The sequence below is a fragment of the Denticeps clupeoides genome, chromosome 15, assembly GCF_900700375.1.
Source record: "Denticeps clupeoides chromosome 15, fDenClu1.1, whole genome shotgun sequence".
Taxonomy (NCBI): Eukaryota; Metazoa; Chordata; class Actinopteri; order Clupeiformes; family Denticipitidae; genus Denticeps; species Denticeps clupeoides.
In genome coordinates this window covers 5,963,368-5,983,500 of record NC_041721.1, presented here as the reverse complement: position 1 = coordinate 5,983,500, position 20,133 = coordinate 5,963,368, and the positions used below count along the sequence as shown (strand labels likewise).

Sequence of the window (20,133 nt, the reverse complement as noted above, 5' to 3'; positions counted from 1 at the left end):
CGCAATGCTCAGAAAATGCACCAACACATTTGCAGATATCCACATCACTATAAGCAAGTCAAAACTGACCAGCACAAGCATCAAATCAATACTCAGAATTTATTATATTTTTGTTAATAATAACCATTGTTATACCTTGTTTAGTTGTAGCATGTTTTTGTGTTGTTTGTAATATAGTTTTGTATTATGTACAATATAGAATAAACTCATTTTTGAAATGTGGGAGTTCTTGATCTGAATCTACAAATCCAGACCAGAATTTGGTCAGCCGGGCATTCTTGCAAAAAAAAAAAGTCAAAAATTCCTAAAATCCCCCCCTCCATCCCCCGATGAAAAGAAAAAAGCGATGTTTGTGTATGATTTATACATAACGCTGCCTTGTTCCTCACATGGGCCAGCTTCTCTGCGAAATAAGCCGATACCCAAGACTCTCGCTCTCCGACGACGACTGGTAAACAGACTGGTCCGGTCTCCTAGACAATAGAGTCTGCCTCATGCAGCCCTGCATTTCCCTGTTACCTCAATTACCTCCCATTAGCTAAATCACAGTGTTTTCTACTTAAGCTGTTTAGCAAGCCTCTTAACCTGAAATGTTTCAGGAACATTGTGAGATGGGGTGAAAGCGGTTTCTCTCGGTGCACATTAGAGCATGGCAAAGCATTGTGGGTAAACCCATTTTTGTTTTCCCAGGGTCACACAAGGTTGTCAGCATTAGTGCATCTGTCCACTGAAATGGTTAACGGTGTACCAAAAAAAAGATACCGGGGAGCGGTATCTAAACCTCAAGACCCCAGAATGCATAGATGCATAGCCACATGGGACATGCACAAATACAAACAAACGGCATTTTGGGTCTTTTTACTTTTTGAAAGTCTAGTTTAAACTCATTTGGATGGCGTTATCCATTATTTGGCTGTATTTTGTCATTGTGATCATCCAGACATCAGGGAAGATTTAAACGTAATTGGATGGGCTCAGAAACACATTTAAACACGAATAGAAAAGAAAATCTCATCGCTGCGTCCATCTTCGAGCCCAACACGCACGCAGCTCCTAAAGGGAGTTTTTTGCCCTTTTACAACTCTCGCCCGGCTAGCTTAGCCCCAAATTTTTTTTGTTGTTGTTGCAGGGCTGCATTTTAATTTTTAATAACAGTGATTTTTTTTTTTTTATCTACAATTTTTTGTGGAGTAAAGCATGCCTCTTTGCATGCCCTCTCGGATAACGGGCAGGGTTAAACTGGGAGTGTCTGGCCGGCCAAGGTTTTTTTATTTTTTTTAAATCACACGTGCTCTGAGCGACTGCGTTTGATTGACAGGATCTGCAATCAGGCTGTAATTGCCCGGGCATTTTGGACGCATGAAAGGGCAGCACCTGATTGGCCGGTCGGATCCCCTGCACCAAGCCTCCGGTCCCCGCAGAAGATAACTTTACACGAGGCCGCCTCGCCGGGTTTATTACTCGCTTATGCAACCGTGCGCGCCCACCATCGCGTGTGACAGATAGCGCTAGTAATTCAGGATAAAAGCGAACTGAAACGCCCCGACCGGCTTTTAAAGCGCCGGAGAAGGAAAGAGAGGAAGAGAGAGAGAAAGGAGATGCAGACAGATGGAGAGGGAGATTAAAAAAAAAAAAAAGCCCCTTTAAATACATAAAGCGCATGTACTGTATATGAATTTGATGGACCCTTACATAATTTGTCCACGTTCCGGGGACAGGAAATCGCGTGGTCACGGGTCTCGCAGGAAGGTAATCGGGGTGCAGTCCTAATTAACGGCATGGCAGGTTATTGCATGAAGACGTTAGAAAGTCTCAGGGTAGCTGGTCCCGCAACGCCGACGAGGCCGCCGCCTACTAGCAAGAAGGCACCTTCTGCCAGCACTGCCACGCCCGTCTTACCCAGTTCTTAAACGAGGCATCGATCACACAGCAGCGAGACAGGGAAGGTTGGAAAACTCGCGGCCGTCCTTCAACACGCATGTTAACGGGCCCGTCCCGGGACATCTCTGCCCGTGACCTTATTTACGACCTGCGCGCTCGTGCGAGTCGACCCCGGACATTGTCAGGCAGAAATGGCGGCGACTTCTAACTCGAATGCGGGGGCTTGAGTCACGCCAGGGACTTTTTGATGTCACCCCGAAATAGACATGCGGCCTTGACCCTGCAACCCCGGTCACATGACCCCAGCTGAGCGGGCAAACGGACCGTCGCGACCGATACAGAGTCCCAGACCAAACCGGGCAGACGCGTCCCCTCCCGTGTCCCCGGCGCTGGACAGGGCCCAGGCGCCGGTACAGTTTGTTACCGTCCAGGAACAGGTGAGACAATCAGAACAGGGACACAAGGCGGCGGAAGGTCGTCCTGTGCCCGGTGCCATCTGCCAGCGGGCTCGCAAGCCCACATTTCTGTGTTGCTCTGGCACCCGGCTTGCCGGCGACGCGCGCTGGATTTAGCCGGGACGGCGCGCGGCACATATCGCGGGCCGAGAGAAGGGACAGGATGATGGACAGGCGGCACGTCCTGTTCTGCCCCTTGGCAGGCGCTATTGTTTCGGCATGTCTGTTTTATCTAATTGAGGTGGGGGGGGGGGGACGCCGGGACGAGCACGGTGTCTTCTTTGGGCTTGTGATGTAACGCACACCCCGGGTCACCTCGCACGCAGCCACTGGCCAGAACAAAGCTGATGTCGCTTTCAGATCGGCCGTGAGGTCACCCCGGTTCCACCGCCCGGGTGCCGGTAAATACGGAAAGGAGCGCACGGAATTCAAAAACAAGGCACCTGTCACCCGACACCACATATCCTCAGGTATCCGTGACAACAGGATTCCACTGCCCTGCCCCCCCCGTTCACTTTTCCACTCTTTCCACGTATCTAATGCCCTCCCCATCAGCACTTTCTCTTTCCCTTTTTCCGCTCCCTCTCTCCGTTCCGGCTTACAGCGGGCCGGGATGGGCCGGGGGGGCCGTGGCTGACGTCACTTGTTTACAATCTTCCAGGTCAGCTCTCTCCTTCCCTCCCCGTTGGTGGCACTTGTGCGGTTACGTAACCCACGGAGTGGAGGCGCGCTTCGTTGCGGGTGAAATGCGGGCCTGCTGCTCGGTGACGATGCTGTGGCAGCGAGCGCGGAGATGTGTGGGAGTGATGATGGCTGCTGTCGGTGCCTGGGCTTCCTCTCTCTCTCTCTCTCTCGTCCCCTGACCAGAGCTCCGCTGCACAAGAGATGTAAACAACTCAGCCTGGCGTGTGACACAGTTCCTACTGCGCAGTTCCCTTCCGCCCGGCGTCCCCATTCGCCGGAGCAGGAGGCGGCGGCCCCTGCTGGCCACGCATGCAACCTGTCCTGGGTGTTTTCCAGCATTTTCCACCGTGTAAACACTCCGGGCTGTTTCTTCTGTCCCTTTCCCGGAGACACCTGAAGCCTCTGAGTGACGTAGCTCACTTTCAGACATAACTGATGATCTTGGGGTGGGGAAAATGGGATGGGTTATCGTGGCTAAATTACAGACATTAATGTTACATTTACATTTACAGCATTTACAGACACTCAGGGTTAAGTGTCTTGCTCAGGGACACAATGGTAGTAAGTGGGATTTGAACCTGGGTCTTCTGGTTCATAGGCGAGTGTGTTACCCCACTAGTATACTACCTGCAGATAGAAGGATAAAATGTTTTAGCAAGCGGTTTTAAATCTGTTCTAAAAGATCGTGGCCTCTGTGTTTGCATTATTGTTCCCTAAAATAGGCTACATATTCTACGATATAAGCACCCTAAACACACTTACAACAAACACTGTGCACTGTAACACACTGTAAGATATTCTGGTGAGACCTGGGAGGGCTTTTGTGCCCCGTGACTGAATTCCAGTGGATCTCAAGCCCCTTTCGTGCGACGGCAGGGAAATGATCCACCCAGTGTTTTTCTTCTTCTCCTCCTGCTGATGGAGCAAAATCCCTCAGTAAGGATGAGAGGGAGGCGGGAGGGCCGCACGTGATCATGATTCATGGGAATTAGTCATGTTTCCGAGAAGAACTTTCTAAATGTATGAAATTATGTGTGTTTTGAAGCATGCCTTAATGTATTAATGTCACATTAAATAATTTAGCGAAATGAACACAGCATGACTGTGCAATCATTAAACATTTACTACATTAGTGTGTTACCAAAATAAACCAAAACTCGGTGGATGTGTGTAGTTTGTGGTAATATAGAGAGGGGGGCGTTAATAATAAAGAGTCTCAACTGCCTGCTCTTTTATCCACTATTTAAGTAGTTAATTAAACTAATTCACATAAAGCACAGGCCAGAAGTTTGGACCGACCTTCTCATTCAAAGTGTTTTCTTTATTTTCATGACCATTTACGTTGGTAGATTCTCACTGAAGGCATCAAAACTATGAATGAACACATGTGGAGTTATGTACTTAACAAAAAAAAGGTGAAATAAGTGAAAACATGTTTTATATTCTAGTTTCTTTGCTCTGATTACTGCTTTGCACACTCTTTGGCATTCTCTTGATGAGCTTCAAGAGGTCGTCACCTGAAATGGTTTTCCAACAGTCTTGAAGGAGTTCCCAGAGGTGTTTAGCACTTGTTGGGGTCCAGCTCACCCCAAACCATCTGGATTGGGTTCAGGTCCGGTGACTGTGGAGGTCAGGTCTCCACTTTTTGTTAAGTACATAACTCCACATGTTCATTCATAGTTTTGATGTCTTCAGTGAGAATCTACCAAAGTAAATGGTCATGAAAATAAAGAAAACATATTGAATGATAAGGTGGGTCCAAACTTCTACTTATTATGTACTGTTCATAATAAGTAGAACTATACAGTTAGTTTTTCCGAAAGTCTACCTCGCTATGACGAGCCATTCGAGGCATTATGAAACATTCCAGCGCCATCTTCAGGATTTTGCGATCCTTTATATTCCTTAACTTATCGTTTTATTACAGTATTTGATTGGGACGGCTGTACAGAGCAATTTTTTTTTAAATATACAAAAACATCACTCACAGTGTTACACAGTTCAGCTGCCGCTCGTTGAACAGTTTAACTGAACGGCAGATTTTCGTTCCGCGCTTTGTTTCCGGGGGGCGCGTTTTACTGCCGGTTCCCGCCCCAAACACGGAAGTGAGTCGGCGCCTCAACAAGCATGGCGGCGGACGAGAGCCTTCGGAAATCGAGCGACTTTTAAACTCCTGTTGTTTTTTTATATATATTTTTTTAAACCCCGGTGAAGGTATGGCAGTTTTGATTTTGTTTGGACCGTTTCTTTTGAAGCGTTTAGTTCCAAACGTTTCTTTCGAATACTTAATACTGAAATCAATACTACATATTGTGACATTATTTTGATTTCTTTACAACACATTTGTATGTGATCTATTTAGCGCTTTTAGTGCTATTCTAGAAATTAAATTCTCCAGCGTTCTACCGCCAGTCTCATCAAAGCAAGAAGGTCATGTCTGGACCTGCTCTCTCGTATCCACCTTCTGTTTACTTTGTTCTGAATGTCGAACTTATGGTCACTTATGCTGAATAGTAATAACAGTACAGATAAGTATTCTCCGTCGGTTGACATGGGTAAAATAACCACCTCCCTTTACCTTTAGCTGTCGTTTAAATCCGTCTACGTCAGTTTGCAAAGTAGCACTTCACGCAGATTGCCTACTCTATGGCATTGTTTAGAATTGTAATATCTATAATATATTTTCCTGTATATTTATTATCTTAGTTTCATCCATTGTTAAATTTTTCTTTACTCAAACTTTATTGCAGAGTCTCGTGACTGCTTCTGTATACATTTCAAGACTTCTATTGCTGTCTATGTGAAAAATATCAGATAAATATCAGATAATCACCTACACAAGCATTAAATGTATTAAAAATATTATTGCTAAAGCACTGTAACGTTCAGAATCATACCACAGGTATAATACAGGTATTGATGTTTGATATGCTTAGTTTACGACTACTGTAAGTAGTGAAAGTGAAGTGATTGTCATTGTGAAACACTGCAGCAACATGTCCTCTGCTCTTAACCATCACCCTTGGTGTGTGTGGGGATGGTACTTTGCTCAGTGGCACCTCAGTTGCACCTTGGCGGATTGGGATTCGAACCGGCAACCTTCTGATTACGCTTCCTTAACCGCTAGGCCACCACTGCCCCCAAATAATAATCATCATCATCATAAGGATAATAATGTGTGTAAATACTGGTGGTTATATAATCTCTCTTGCAGCCCACCCATCATAGTTTTTCATTCTGGAATATAAATAATTTAACAATATATTATTATTATTTATTACCATTTTATTTTAAACATGCTTATTAATTCAGTTTTAATTTTATTTTTTTAGAGGATCATCCTAAGCATGGAAGGAGCCTCAAAAGGAGAATCTGGGTCTCAGAGCTCAGTTGCTGCTCAAGTCCCATTTCTTCACTTGTGCACAACCCTAGAGAGGATTCAGAAGGCAAAAATGCGCCCGGATAAGGCAAAAATTCTCAGAGATTTCATTGATTCTTGGAGAAAATTCCATGGCGCCCTTCACAAAGACGACACCAACACCACCGACTCCTTCTACCCTGCTATGCGGCTCATTGTGCCCCCCTTTGAAAGGGAGAGAATGGCCTACGGAATCAAGGAAAGCATGCTGGCAAAGCTCTACCTTGACGTTTTGGGTCTACCAAAGAATGGACCAGAGGCCAACAAACTTCTTAACTACCGTGCACCCACGACATCCCAGGGAGAAGCCGGGGACTTTGCCGGAATGGCTTACTTTGTCCTGAAGAAAAGGTGCACAAGTCAGGGAAATTTGTCCATCAAAGAGGTGAATGACTTTCTGGACTCTGTTGCCATCCACAATGCCAGCAAGCAGAAGGAGCAGGTGAAGAAGAACCTCCTGCACCTCATCACGCACAGTACAGCTCTGGAGCAGAAGTGGCTGATCCGCATGGTACTGAAGGACATGAAGCTCGGCATCAGCAAGGAAACGGTCCTTCAGGTTTTCCACCCGGACGCCGCCGAGCTCTACAACGTCTCCACCGACTTGAGCAAAGTGTGCCAGCAGCTCCACGACCCGACCGTGTCGCTCAGTGAGGTTTCCATAGGTCTCTTCTCTGCATTCAAGCCCATGCTGGCCGCGGTCGGCAACATCCGTCAGGTGGAGAAACAGATGGGGAATAATGCATTTTTCATCGAGACCAAACTGGACGGCGAACGCATTCAGCTGCACAAGGATGGTGACGTCTACAAGTACTACACCCGCAACTCTTTTGAATACTCTCAGCAGTTTGGCTCCTCGCCTCTAGAGGGCTCCCTGACCCCTCACATTCACAAGGTCTTCAAGCCCCATGTGGTTAACTGCATCCTGGACGGGGAAATGATGGCCTACAACCCAACAACCGAGGCGTTCATGCAGAAAGGAAGCAAGTTTGATATCAAGAGGTTGATGGAGGACTCTGAGGTGCAGACCTGCTTTTGTGTGTTTGATGTACTGTTAGTCAATGACAAGAAGTTTGCAAACGAGCCACTGAAGAAGCGCTACGAGACCCTCCAGACCGTGTTTACACCGGTGAAGGGCCGGATCCAACTGGTGCCAAAAGTAGAAGCTCAAATCATGCAGGATGTGGTGAGGGCGCTCAATGAGGCTATAGACAGCCGTGAGGAAGGGATCATGGTCAAAGACCCCATGTCCATCTACAAACCCGACAAACGCGGGGAAGGCTGGCTGAAGATCAAGCCAGAGTATGTCGACGGCTTGATGGATGAGTTAGACCTTCTGATTGTTGGGGGCTACTGGGGCAAAGGCAGACGCGGGGGGATGATGTCGCACTTTTTGTGCGCGGTGGCCGAGTCACCGCCCCCGGGCGAGAAGCCCTCCGTCTTCCACACCATTTGCCGCATCGGCTCCGGCTACACCATGAAGGAGCTCTACGACCTGGGCCTGAAGCTGGCCAAGCACTGGAAGGTCTATCGCAAGAACGACCCTCCAGCCGCCGTCTTGTGTGGGACGGAGAAGCCAGAGGTGTACATTGAGCCGCGCAACTCGGTCATCGTTCAGGTGAAAGCGGCGGAAATCGTGGGAAGCGATATGTACCATACCGACTGCACCCTGCGCTTCCCCCGCATCGAGAGGATCCGCGAGGACAAGCAGTGGCACCAGTGCATGACCCTGGCTGAGCTCAACCAGTTCCGGTATAAGGCTTCCGGGAAGCTGGCTTCCAGGCACCTTCAAATCCAGGAGGACCAGGTCGACAAGAAAAAGCGGAAGCTCGCACCCAGGCCGAAGAAAACCATCGGCGTTGTAGACCACTTCAAGTCCCAAGACCTTTCGGCTGTGACCAAGGAGACCGACATGTTCGAGGACGTGGAGTTTTGCGTGATCAGTGGCACCGACCGGCATTCGAAGGCTGAACTGGAAAAGGGCGTGGCGCGGTGCGGCGGAATTGTGGTGCAGAACCCGGGTAGGGACACCTACTGCGTAGTTGCAGGCAAAGAGAACATGCGAGTGAAGAACCTGGTCTCATCTGACCTGCACGACGTGGTGTGGGCCACCTGGCTACTTGAGTGCCTCGACAGGAAACAGGTGGTGCCGTGGCAACCGCGGCACATGATTCACATGTCCCCCTCAACGCGGGAGCATTTCGCTCAGGAGTACGACCGCTACGGCGACAGCTACTTTGTGGACGCGGACGCGCAGCAGTTGATGGAGGTCTTTGGCAGGATCCCCGAGCCAGGTCAGGGGTCGCTAGACGTCGGTAGTCTGGAGCAGCGGTACGGCTGGGATGACCTGCCAACCAGCATGTTCCGACCATACACGGCTTTCCTGGACCGCTGCAGTGACATCGGAGACCCCAGGAGCATTATCCCAGGGACCAGCTTGGACACGCGAGGGTTGGAATTCCGCTTTCATGGCGGCACGGTGGCGGAGAAGCTCCAGGAAGGCGTCTCCCACGTTCTGGTGTGCGAGGAGACTAGGCTGCTGGACCTGAAGACCCTCAGGCGGCTGTTTAAGAGGAAGTTTAAGATAGTTAAAGAGGAGTGGGTGAGGGACTCAGTAGCAGCGGGGCACTTGAAGAATGACAATGAATACCTGGTGTGAGTTTACAGTTTACCACAGTGACAAGTATCACCTTTTTTATAGCAAAAAAAATTCAATTTCAAATAGCAATTTATTGGGTTTTAATGGTATGTAAGTTATTTTATGGTTTCCTCTTTTAAACAAAGATACTTTTCATTGTGATGGTTTTTTTAATCTGTGGAAGATGCTGGATTTATTAAATGTTATTGAAATTAATATTTGATGTTTTTGCTGTTCAAAATAAATATTAATGACCTTTATAAAACTTGTGCCTATGTTGGTGTGCAGTTTAAAAGCTCCTATGTGATTAGCTCCTCATCATACAGAGATTTTTATTTATTTATTAATTTTTTTACAAACTTCTGCAGCAGCCTTATTAAATGAGGGAAGTTAATGCAATAACTTTCTTAATTATTTGGATAGCAGGGCACTTCTGTGTCAAACTGTGTAGCAAATCCAAAGAACGATGGTAAAGCAGAAGAGAGAGAAAATGTAGATGGGGGGTCAAGCTCTTAATTAAGGGCTTCCCAGAAGCACGAGGGAAAGAAGGGCTGAAATGAGCTTTTGAAGCAGAGCATGTTCCCTTGCAGTATGCGGACATGGCCTAAGCTCACGTTATATTTTACACATGCTCATCAAGGCACCTAATACAAGCCTGCCTAAATGAAACCCTGTAAAATAAATTGAATTAGACATGCCTGCCTTATGCCCACAGTTGGTCAGCCTGACCAGTGGACCAACACTTAAAAACACAAAAGGACATGGCAACAATTTGGTTATGCTCAGCCAAATAGTGTAGGGTGGTCGTAGCCTAGAGGGTAACACACTCGCCTATGAACCAGAAGGTTCAAATCCCACTTACTACCATTGTGTGCCTGAGCAAGACACTTAACCCCAAGTTGCTCCAGGGGGACTGTCCCTGTAACTACTGATTGTAAGTCGCTCTGGATAAGGATGTCTGATAAATGCTGTAAATGTAAATGTGTGTGTTTCCTTGACTGTCAGCTACTGACAGACCTGTGGGCATTATCACGCGAATGGTGGCAAGCGGGACCCCCCAACACCCGAGGTGCGCTCCTCTAACTGAAAGGTTCCTGTCTTGCGAAAGGGCGCACTGGTATCAGGAGAGGGCCTCTGCTGCGCGTGGCCTTTACAGGTTCCCCGCGCCGCGCTGACCTCGGATGGGCCCTAGGTGGTGCCACCTACACTGATCACAATCACCCGCCTGAGGACCACCGCCCAAAACAAACGAGATGATAGTTCCTATGTTTCCGTCTTCTGAAAGTAATGTCTGTGGAAACCAGAGGAAAATGTTTCTGGGGATCCCCCCCCCCCCCTCCCGTTGGCTGAGTCTGAAGCTTCATCAATCAGTAATTGGCCGTATCTATCGAGCAAAGAAGCGAGGGGTTCGGCGTGGGGATAAATGGCTGTGAAATTGCGGCGTGTTTTTGACAGAACTGAGGAGCCCCCCCGGTGGGAGCCAGCAGACGTTTCCTAATAAAGGGTAAATCTGCATTGCAAATAAGAGCGGCGCTGCTCCGGGGCGGCAGCGCTGTAGCCCCGAGTGCCCGGGCGAGATCTATTATTACACATCACCCCGAAAATATCAGTGTGTCTTCTACACACACACACACACAGAGAGAGAGAGAGAGAGAGTGCTCAAAAAAAAAAGTTCAGCCACATCCAGAGGTCCTTGCTTTCATCGTCCAAGCGGACATTCCGCCTCTGGGACAAAAAAAAAAAAAAAGGACTTGTGTTCCTGCCCTTGAAAGTTTATCAAGGGAGTGTCAAAAAGCATCAAATCTCTTCCCCAGTGTGGCTGGTCCACCTTTCATAGGGTGGCGGGACCCTTCAAGTCGGGCCGCGGCGCTGCATGCAAATCCAAGCCGTCGGCGTTGGCGGAATCTCTCCGGTTGTCCACAGTCCATCAGATCTGAGACAGGGTCTAACCTGATTTCAATCCATTTGTCCATAGAAGATCTTGTTGGAAGGCGGCAGTGTGTTCCGCAGTTTCTTAAAATGAAGAATCATCAAAGAATACGTTGTTAAATGTTACATTTCCGGTGGGCGGTGGCGGCCTAGCGGTTAAGGAAGCGGCCCCGTAATCAGAAGGTTGCCGGTTCGAATCCCGATCCGCCAGGGTGCCACTGAGGTGCCACTGAGCAAAGCACCGTCCCCACACACTGCTCCCTGGGGGCCTGTCATGGCTGCCCACTGCTCACTCAGGGTGATGGGTTAAATGCAGAGGACAAATTTCACTGTGTGTGCTGTGCTGCTGTGTATTACATGTGACAATCACTTCACTTTCACTTTAAATTGTTAAATCTGTTGCCTTCCACACGAAACATGCACTGGGTGATTATATAATAACGCAGGATAAGGGTTTTACGAAACGTGTCCTCTGCATTTAAGCATCACCCTTGGTGAGCAGTGGGCAGCGTGTGGGGACCAGTCAGTGGCACCTTGGCGAATCGGGATTCAAACCCGCAACCCCTCCGGTTACGAGTCCACCTCCTTACCTGCTAGGACTTCGCTGTCCAATAAAATCCCTTTGAGCGTGTGGATTTTTCCGCGATTCAGCCCCCTCGTTGCCGCTGTTCCCAAGCCGCCTCAGCCATGGCCTCTGCTTATCTCTCCTGTCCGACGATAACTTTAACCAGATTAAAGCCCATTTGCACTGAGCTAATAATTAAAGCCATTCCTGTCAGAAAAAGGGTCTCATTTGGAATTGACTTCCGGCAGAGCTGTCCACCCCACCGCCCGCCCTGCGCAAAAACGTGCACCTGTTAAGAGACAAAGACATGTGAGTTACTGTCCCACTGGCACCAGGGATTTATTCAGGGTGTACGTGACTCTGTGTGTGTGTGTGTGTGTTCGTGTCGTTTTGCACTGCATTGCTTCGCACACACACACACACACACACACTCACACGGACACACACTTCGCACACCGAGATGACCGCATTGCTGCTATAATTCAGTACAACAGTCTCGGCTCTCGCAACGCATTGATTTAACGGAGCTATTTTTGGCAGCAGCAGCAGCTAAACAGAGGCGCGGGCCTGACACCCACCCCCACGTCCTTCCGTCAGGCGCTGCAGATGAGATTTAAAGTGAGTGTTTTTTAATCTAGTTGCTGTAAGCTGCTCGAGATCATTCAGCTGCTGGAATCATACGGGAGGGAAGCTCGTGTCAGCGGCTGAGCAGTCAACGCTTCCTGAATGTGTGTTTCCATGCACTGTGTGTGTGTGTGTGTGGAAAAGGCCGCAGGTTGTTCTACCTGGGTACGTTCTTATGAGTTTTAATTATTCCACTCTTCAGAAAATGACTATGCGCCAGTAGAAAATTGAGAATAATTCACTTAATATGGGGCAGGCGTCTCAGTCCGGCCCGTTCCTGATCACGCTGTAGCAGGTGAAGTGACAAAGGCCGAAGAAAAGCGTCCCAACAGCAGTCCTGAGTTGGACGAAGCAGCTTACGAAGGTCCAACAGCCCCCAAATCTCCAGTTTGAGTCTCAAGCTGTTAACGGTGCGTGTTCGGCGAAAGGTCAGATCTTTGAACCTGCTCTGAACTGCATGTGTTTTTGGCCCACTGAAGCTCCTGGGACAAAACAACTGGATCTTACACACAAAAAATAATGGGTTCGGAAGGCCTGGTGATGTGCCACATGCCCTGAGAATGAGCATAATGATGTCACATACTCGGTATATATAGCGTTTTATTGCTAATACATCAGCGCTCATAACTTGGCAGGTCCAGTGGAGTGGGGAGATGTGACGTATTCTTCACAACAAGTCAGACGTTTTCAAAATCCGAATTCTCTTTCGATGAACTCGATGAAGCGGAACCGCAGAATGCCGCGCGAGGCTCAGTAAAGGCCTTTTTCTTTCATAATAAGCAGCACAGCACATTTACATTTACAGCATTTATCAGACGCCCTTATCCAGAGCGACTTACACTCAGTAGTTACAGGGACAGTCTCCCTGGAGACACTCAGGGTTAAGTGTCTTGCTCAGGGACACAATGGTAGTAAGTGGGATTCGAACCCGGGTCTTCTGGTTCCACTAGGCTACTACCACCCTCGCTCTTGCACGAAGCAAGAGCATAAAAAAACCCCACTACCTGGTCCGATGCTTCTGCCTCGGCGCCGCCTGACGTCTGACTCGTCTTAATGAGCCGTGATTAGATGTCGTATCGCAACGCCGGCTCATCAGCGCGGCGTTGGGGCTTCTCTTCCCGTCCCGTTCAGCCTCCCGAGTGATTGGTACGCCGTGGGCCGCCGGATGAGCGCACGCGGTCAGCAGGCCGCTCCCCGGGTCAAGTCCCCAGGTCAAACTTCACCGTGCCAAGAAGAGAAAAAAAAAAAAAAAAAAAAGACAGATTTGGGTTTCAAGCGAAGAGAGATCGATCAGAAATAAAAAAGCCGGCGAGGTGACGGCGGAAGATCGCGTCTCTGCTAATTGAGTTTAAAGCCGCGCGGTTGTGCTTGGCGGCGCGGTTTAATACGGCATTCCTTTTCTTCGGAGACAGTAAATTTTATGGATCAGTCAATCGATCTGTAATTGCACGAGTGCGCGACTTTCATCCATCTTGGCGGCGGAGCATTGATTTAAGGTCTGTCCATTTTTTTTATTTTTTTTTAAATACAGCGACCTCGCTCATTAAAATGGCTTTTTGAACGATCTTCCGACTGAACGCGGCAGTTAGTGAGGGAAAGGGGCAATTGATGTTGAGGAAAGATACTTGTAGGAGATCAGAAATGTGGAACGCTTTGATGAGGGCAGGAGGCACGACAGGAACATCATTTTATTTAACAGGGAACAGAATAAAAACTTAAACTGGACAGAGGTCCAGTTTGCCAGAGACAAATCAAGTTCTTATGCACACACATGTTTTAAAGTGAAGTGATTGTCACATGTGATACACAGCAGCAGCACACGGTGCACACAGTGAAATGTGTCCTCTGCATTTAACCCATCACCCTTAGTGAGCAGTGGGCAGCCATGACAGGCGCCCGGGGAACAGTGTGTGGGGACGGTGTGCAGACTGGGATTCGAACCGGGAACCTTCTGATTACGGGGCCACTTCCTTACCCGCCAGGCCACCACTACCCCCATAACTAGACACACGTGGAATGAACAATTAAGACTTTGACGCAATAAAGATGTGCACCATAAGGAGATAATGGTCTGAATCGCGAGAAATTCTAACTTAAACTTTCAGCCCTGAAGAGACAGTGTAATGACTTCCCATATAAAAAATCTGGTTATCTCTGTTAACACTGAGACAGTTTATAGCTACAGGAAACCATTTGTCAACTGCATTTAGAAAAAGAATCGGTGTTGTTTTAGGATTGAATTCTCATAATACCTGACAAGAGAGGACCACGGTGTGTTATTTGCTTATTAGCTGATTCTGCTCCGAAAGTGAGGTGATTGTCATTGTGAGACACTGCAGTGCAGCACACGGTGACACAGCGAAATGTGTCCTCTGCTTTTAACCATCACCCTTGGTGAGCAGTGGGAACCATTTAAAATCCTCAGAAACTCCCAGAAAAAAAAAAAAAACTGGAGAATTTCATGTCAGGCCATATCAGCACAAAAGTCATTAATAAGTAATGTTTTTTAATAGTGTAATTACAGTGTAATAACTACAAACAGTGGCATGGAACAGCCCTGTTCGAGCTGCTCCTGTGGGGTATTTTGAACTTGTGAGAGTGGCTGGCTTCGTGTATTCGGCAGAACGAACAATTCTCGCCATGTAAATGTCTCTGCCGTGGCGTCGGTGTAATTTTAGATCAAAGATCATCCGTGAGCCGGCGCGCACACGCTGAGCGACTCGCCTGCGCACATTATCCACGTTCGACCAGACAACAGAGCGGAGGGCAGCCCGGCTCGCTCCTCCCGTCCTCGGGGCCCAGCGGGGCGCGGGCGGGGCGCCAGCGAGTGGTCACATGGAGGGGGGGGGCGAGAGAGACGGCCCCAGGAGGCTTCCCCGCTGGGTGCAGGAGCCCTCGGCGTGCCACTTCAAGATGGCATGGGAGTCGCCGGTCGTTTTGGGGCGTCGTTTGCTGCTGACTCACGGCCGATAAACGCCGGCTTTATACCTTACGCAGGCATCACAGCACTTATCTCCCCTTTTATTCTTGCCCCTCGGAAAGAGTGTTCCCCGATCCATTTCCCTCCTTTTTATTTTACCGCGGTACAGCGGATACGCTGAAGGGAATAAGGATAATCGCCGCGGCCGCAACAGCCAATAACAGGCCCCGCTTCCCTGTAAGGTGTCGGAAAGATAAAGAGGAACGCCGGGGCTGAGGCACGGAGAGGCGCCACACGTTCCCCTCTCTCTCACTCTACGCTCCGGCCATTACGCCGTCCTTTTTCAGGCCGATAAAAGGACCTCCCTCTTTGATGGCCGGGGAGGGGAGGGGAGAGTGGAGGTGGCGGACGCCCCCTTGATTGGATTCAGGAAACCTGGGCCGAAAGGATGGGCGAAAAATCAGCCGACGTGATGATGCCTCGCTCCGTCCCTCCCTCCCTCCCGCTTTCAGGTGTGATGTTGGTCTGAAAAAAGGAACGGTCGGGGTCAGTCGGTAATCCTGACATTTTAGTACACTTTTAACCTAAATTTCAAGGCTATTCGAGGCTCTTTTCTTTTTTTTTTTAAGCGATGTGAGTATTTCAATATTTCAGAATGTATGTCTCTTTTCTAGTGTGTACCTGGTCCCTTGTTGGCAGGTGTGCTCCGCCTTAATGGTGGCGGTGCAAATGCATGATATGGGCAGTGGTGGCTGAGCAGGTAAGGAAGCGGACCTGTAATCAAAGGGTGGCGGGTTCAAATCCCAAACTGCCAAGGTACCGTCCCCACGCACTGCTCCCGGGGCGCCTTTCATGGCTGCCCACTGCTCACCAAGAATGATGTGTTAAACGCAGAGGTCACATTTTGATATGTTGTCTTCATTTCAGTTTCAGTCTACTCTTTGCATCATAGTTTTTGTTAGTCTTAGTCACGCACATACTCATTTCAGTCAAGTTTCATTCGACTAAGAGTCTGAGCATTTGTCATATTGTAGTCAGAGTTATCCATGATCATTTTACCCTGGTTTTAGTCAATGAAAATTGTATTTTGGTCTCTTTGTTAAGTAATGCATTTCTATTTAACCCAGTCAATTTAGTACAAGTACCTTAGTAGAGAAGACAAAAACAGCATTCTCTTTTAGTCAAACCCCTTTCACAATTGAAACAAGGTTATCTTATTATTATATTGTTGCTACTTTATTGACTCCAGAAAAATCTATTCTAGTGGCCGCATTTCTCCACACATATTGTTTCCTTTTTCCACTTCATTGTAAAGACAGTGCGTCCAAATGTTGCTTTGCCCAGCCATCTTCTAACCCACCACCGTATATCTGTGGCCCACCACAAGCATTCTGAAATATAAATAATGCGCGAATGGAAACTGAAGAAGTGACACAGAAACAGAAATACTAAATAAAAATAATGACGCAAATAGACAAAAAGAAATAATGAATGAAGAGACAAAAATGAAGAGACATTTTAGTTTCGTTTTTTTTTTTTGCAAACCACATTTAGTCTCGTTTTTATTCATCAACAATATTACATGATATATTTCATTATAATCATCGTCACTTCTAGCTTCAGTATCGTCATAAAGTTCGTTGACGAAGATATTTTGACACAAATTTCGTTGGCGAAAATGACACTACTGTTCTTGCTGTTTATCATAATGACTGTTAATCAGATCTTCTCAGGGGCCTCCTTCCATCTCGGGGCCCCAGGCATTAGGTTGCTTTGTCTATCCTGCTGCAAAGGCCCTGTCGTGGGGGGGGATGCATCCCTTACAATATTATATATTCCCTACAACAATAATTGCATACGACAAGCTGCATACTGTGCGACTGTATACGGTCATGGTCATATGCGTAGAGAATCAGCACTGGCAATAAAAAAAACCCTACATTTCCTGGGACAGGACAACACCCTATCAAATTTATTAATTTCCAAATCAAGCCGGCACTCTCGCACCCCACCCCCTTCGCTTTTAACGACTGCATGACTCAAGCTGCTTAAATATTGTCAGTGACCCAGAAAAAGCGCGGAGACTTTGACGTTTCATAGTTTAAAAATGTTCAAGTTCCTACAACGGCCTTCGGAACGTAATAAACCGTTCCGCACGAGGTCTCACGTTTTATCTGCATGTTGTGAGCGGTTTGCGTGCGGTGCTCCCGCACCAACATTCACACGCGCACACGCAAAGAGGGTAAACAGGTTCCCCGGTCCCTGCTGTGCGCCACATGGCCCACGAGTTGTAGCCGCAGCATCCATTATTGCGCAAAGCGTGACACACGATGCACATTCTCACCCGAACGGCGCTCACAAGGCCGCCCCGCCGCCGATAAAGCTGCCGGATAGGAGCGCGACAGAAGCCTACCTTGGGCTGGCCAGGTTGGCACACTTCTGGTTGTTTATTAAAAGGCCGGCGAGGGTGTGGGCCAACACATATGTTGTGCATTAGACACCTCCGACGTGTCAAAAACCATGTCAACGCACGCTGCGATTGCGCCTCGCTCTTCCTCCTCCTCCAGCCTCCATTTATAATGCGCTTTTTTTTTTTTGTTGGAGTTACTGTGTGTGTGTGTGTGTAGAGGCACACATGCGTCGCGCTCCATATGGCTCTGAACTGCGAGACAAAGTGGAGACACGGGCCGACCCGGCGAGTGAAAACGAGCGCCTGATCGGGGCCCTCACACGTCCCCGCACACCAGGGCGCCACGAAACGAGCCGGGCTTTACTCGCTACACAGTCCTACGGCGGGGCGGCGGTATAATTGGAAGCCAGTATTACTCAGAGGCTCGCGAGGGGATGAGGTTCGGCCTCTTTTTTTTCCGTCTCAGCGTGGCACGGCATCCATTATTTCGCTCCCCAAAGCGCCACTGTCCTCAAACGAAGGGGATCGGGTTTTTTTTTTTTTTTTTTTTCAAAATTTCTGCCATGGCCCAAAATCGTTAGCCAAAAAAATGAAGGAAGAAAGAAAGAAAGAAAGAAAAATGCAACGTGGACCAGTTCCACACCAACCAATTAGATGGTCTGTAGATGTCTGTAGATGTCGTGGAGGAGAAGACGGGCTCCCGGGTTTATCTTCTCAGGCCGCTGCATTCCGGCCGATTATTTCCTCTCGCTGGGATGCAGCATTCGGGCGGGCCTGTGTGCGGGTGGGTGAACATGAAGAATTGCACCGTTCGGCCTCTTCGCGGGATTGTCACCGAGGCAGGGACAGCCACCGAAGGCCATGCGGCTGACGGTGAAACTCACAGATGCCTCTGGAATTTCCGAAACTCCTGAAACACGACATGTCCAACACATAAAAACACATAAAAACATGCTACTTACATTCAATCTACCGTAAGATGATTTGGTTTGATTTTGCTGATTATGGCTGAATATGTCACATTAATAGAATTTCACCAACAGTGAAATCAAGAAGGATTCACAATGGTCCACAAAGTGTCCAAGTTCCGAAAGGTGTCTTCAGGTTTGCCTTTCACCTTTCCCAATTCTCTGAGTTGCATGCATAAATTTAGGTCGTTATAGTGGATTCATATTGTTGGTTTTATGCTTGACCCTTCAGGTGGGGTGCAGTAATGCTCCCGAGATATATCAAAGTCAAAGCAAATGGAAAATTGCAAATGGCATACATTTACCAGACGCCCTTATCCAGAGTGACTTACAATCAGTAGGTACAGGGACAGTCCCCCTCTGGAGACACTTAGGGACACAATGGTAGTACGTGGGGTTTATACCTGGGTCTTCTGGTTCATAGGCGAGTGTGTTACCCACTAGGCTACACATGCACCGACACATATAGTGCAGGTCGAGACAAACCAGGCGGACAAGTAGCAGCAATATGACATATATCAGTGCATGGATGTAAAGGGCGTCTGATAAATGCTGTAAATGTATTCAGTATATTGTGTATATGATATAATAATGAGAGTAGTGGTGATATGATATGATAATAACACAGCAGCACAGTGTGACTGCATATATGTTATGTGGATGACTGTGAATTGTCTTTCCTGTAGTCGTTTCCAGTCACCCACTAAGACTCCTGTGTTACAATTTTTGGAAAAAGCCCCAAAACCATCGACGTGTCTCTGTACTTTCATGCCGTCTGTCATTGGAGGGTGACGAGTATGATTTAGGAATGGCATAAAAAGGCCAAGCTCCGGGACTCCATAAGATTTAGTGGTGGATCTTTTAGTTGGCTAGATTTCATATGTTGGGATTTAATTTACCAGGCAAAGGACAAAAGACCGGGTAGCAATTAAAATCCCGAGAGGAAGTGGGAACAGTAACACAGGCAATAAAGTGCAACACGACAGTAAAATGCATTAACATTTACATTTACAGCATTTCTCAGACGCCCTTATCCTGAGCGACTTACAATCAGTAGTTACAGGGACAGTCCCCCCCTGGAGACACTCAGGGTTAAGTGTCTTGATCAGGGACATGATGGTAGTAGGTGGGGTTTGAACCTGGGAGTTCTGGTTCATAGGCGAGTGCGTTACCCCACTAGGCTACTACCACCCTAAAATGCATGATTTTGGGGCTGCAAATCCTGGTCTACAACAGTACGGCCGGATTTCTTTTATTTTGTCGTGTTTACAGACGATCGAAGAAAATCTACGCGCCCGTATTTGATGGCCACCGACGCACTTTTCGACGCGGGCGACCTGTTGGCGGGCGTCTCGTCGCCCCTCCTCCCGCATCAATATTTATCGCCGGGGAATGACGCCCGAAAAAAAAAAGAAAAGAAAGAAACGTAAAGTGCCCGTCGGCCGCGGACATGGGACCGAGATGACCGCGATTCGCGGGGGAGCGCATCGTCGCCGGCACCGACGCGCCCTGACGCGGAAGCGAACCGCGGCGTGTTGAGACGACGTCGTCTCTCTCTCTCTCTCTCTCTCTCTCTCTCTCCCTCCCTCCCTCTCTCTTTTTTTTTTTTTTTTTTTTTTTTTGGAACCGGCTGGAGCTCCG

The 20,133-nt window shown here is 48.1% G+C and overlaps 1 protein-coding gene across 2 annotated transcripts; it reads left to right on the top strand.

Annotated features, from left to right (window-relative positions):
• Positions 1-2,115: 2,115 nt before the first annotated feature.
• On the top strand, positions 2,116-9,336 carry lig4 (ligase IV, DNA, ATP-dependent). Of its 2 annotated transcripts, none has more exons than XM_028954907.1 (2): positions 2,116-2,318; positions 6,353-9,336. In XM_028954907.1, the coding sequence occupies exons 1-2, from the start codon at positions 2,178-2,180 to the stop codon at positions 9,095-9,097; spliced, it is 2,886 nt and encodes a 961-aa protein (XP_028810740.1). In that variant the 5' UTR covers positions 2,116-2,177; the 3' UTR covers positions 9,098-9,336. The 2 variants fall into 2 exon arrangements, with proteins under 2 accessions (XP_028810740.1, XP_028810741.1); XM_028954908.1 differs by lacking the exon at positions 2,116-2,318 and adding an exon at positions 5,122-5,234.
• Positions 9,337-20,133: the final 10,797 nt, after the last annotated feature.

Excerpts from the sequence above, each read along its gene's own strand:
- lig4 (XM_028954907.1), top strand. The coding sequence starts at position 2,178 with ATGACCCCAGCTGAGCGGGCAAACGGACCGTCGCGACCGATACAGAGT. Across the intron at positions 2,319-6,352 it reads TTGTTACCGTCCAGGAACAG|AGGATCATCCTAAGCATGGA; the intron begins GTGAGACAATCA and ends TTATTTTTTTAG.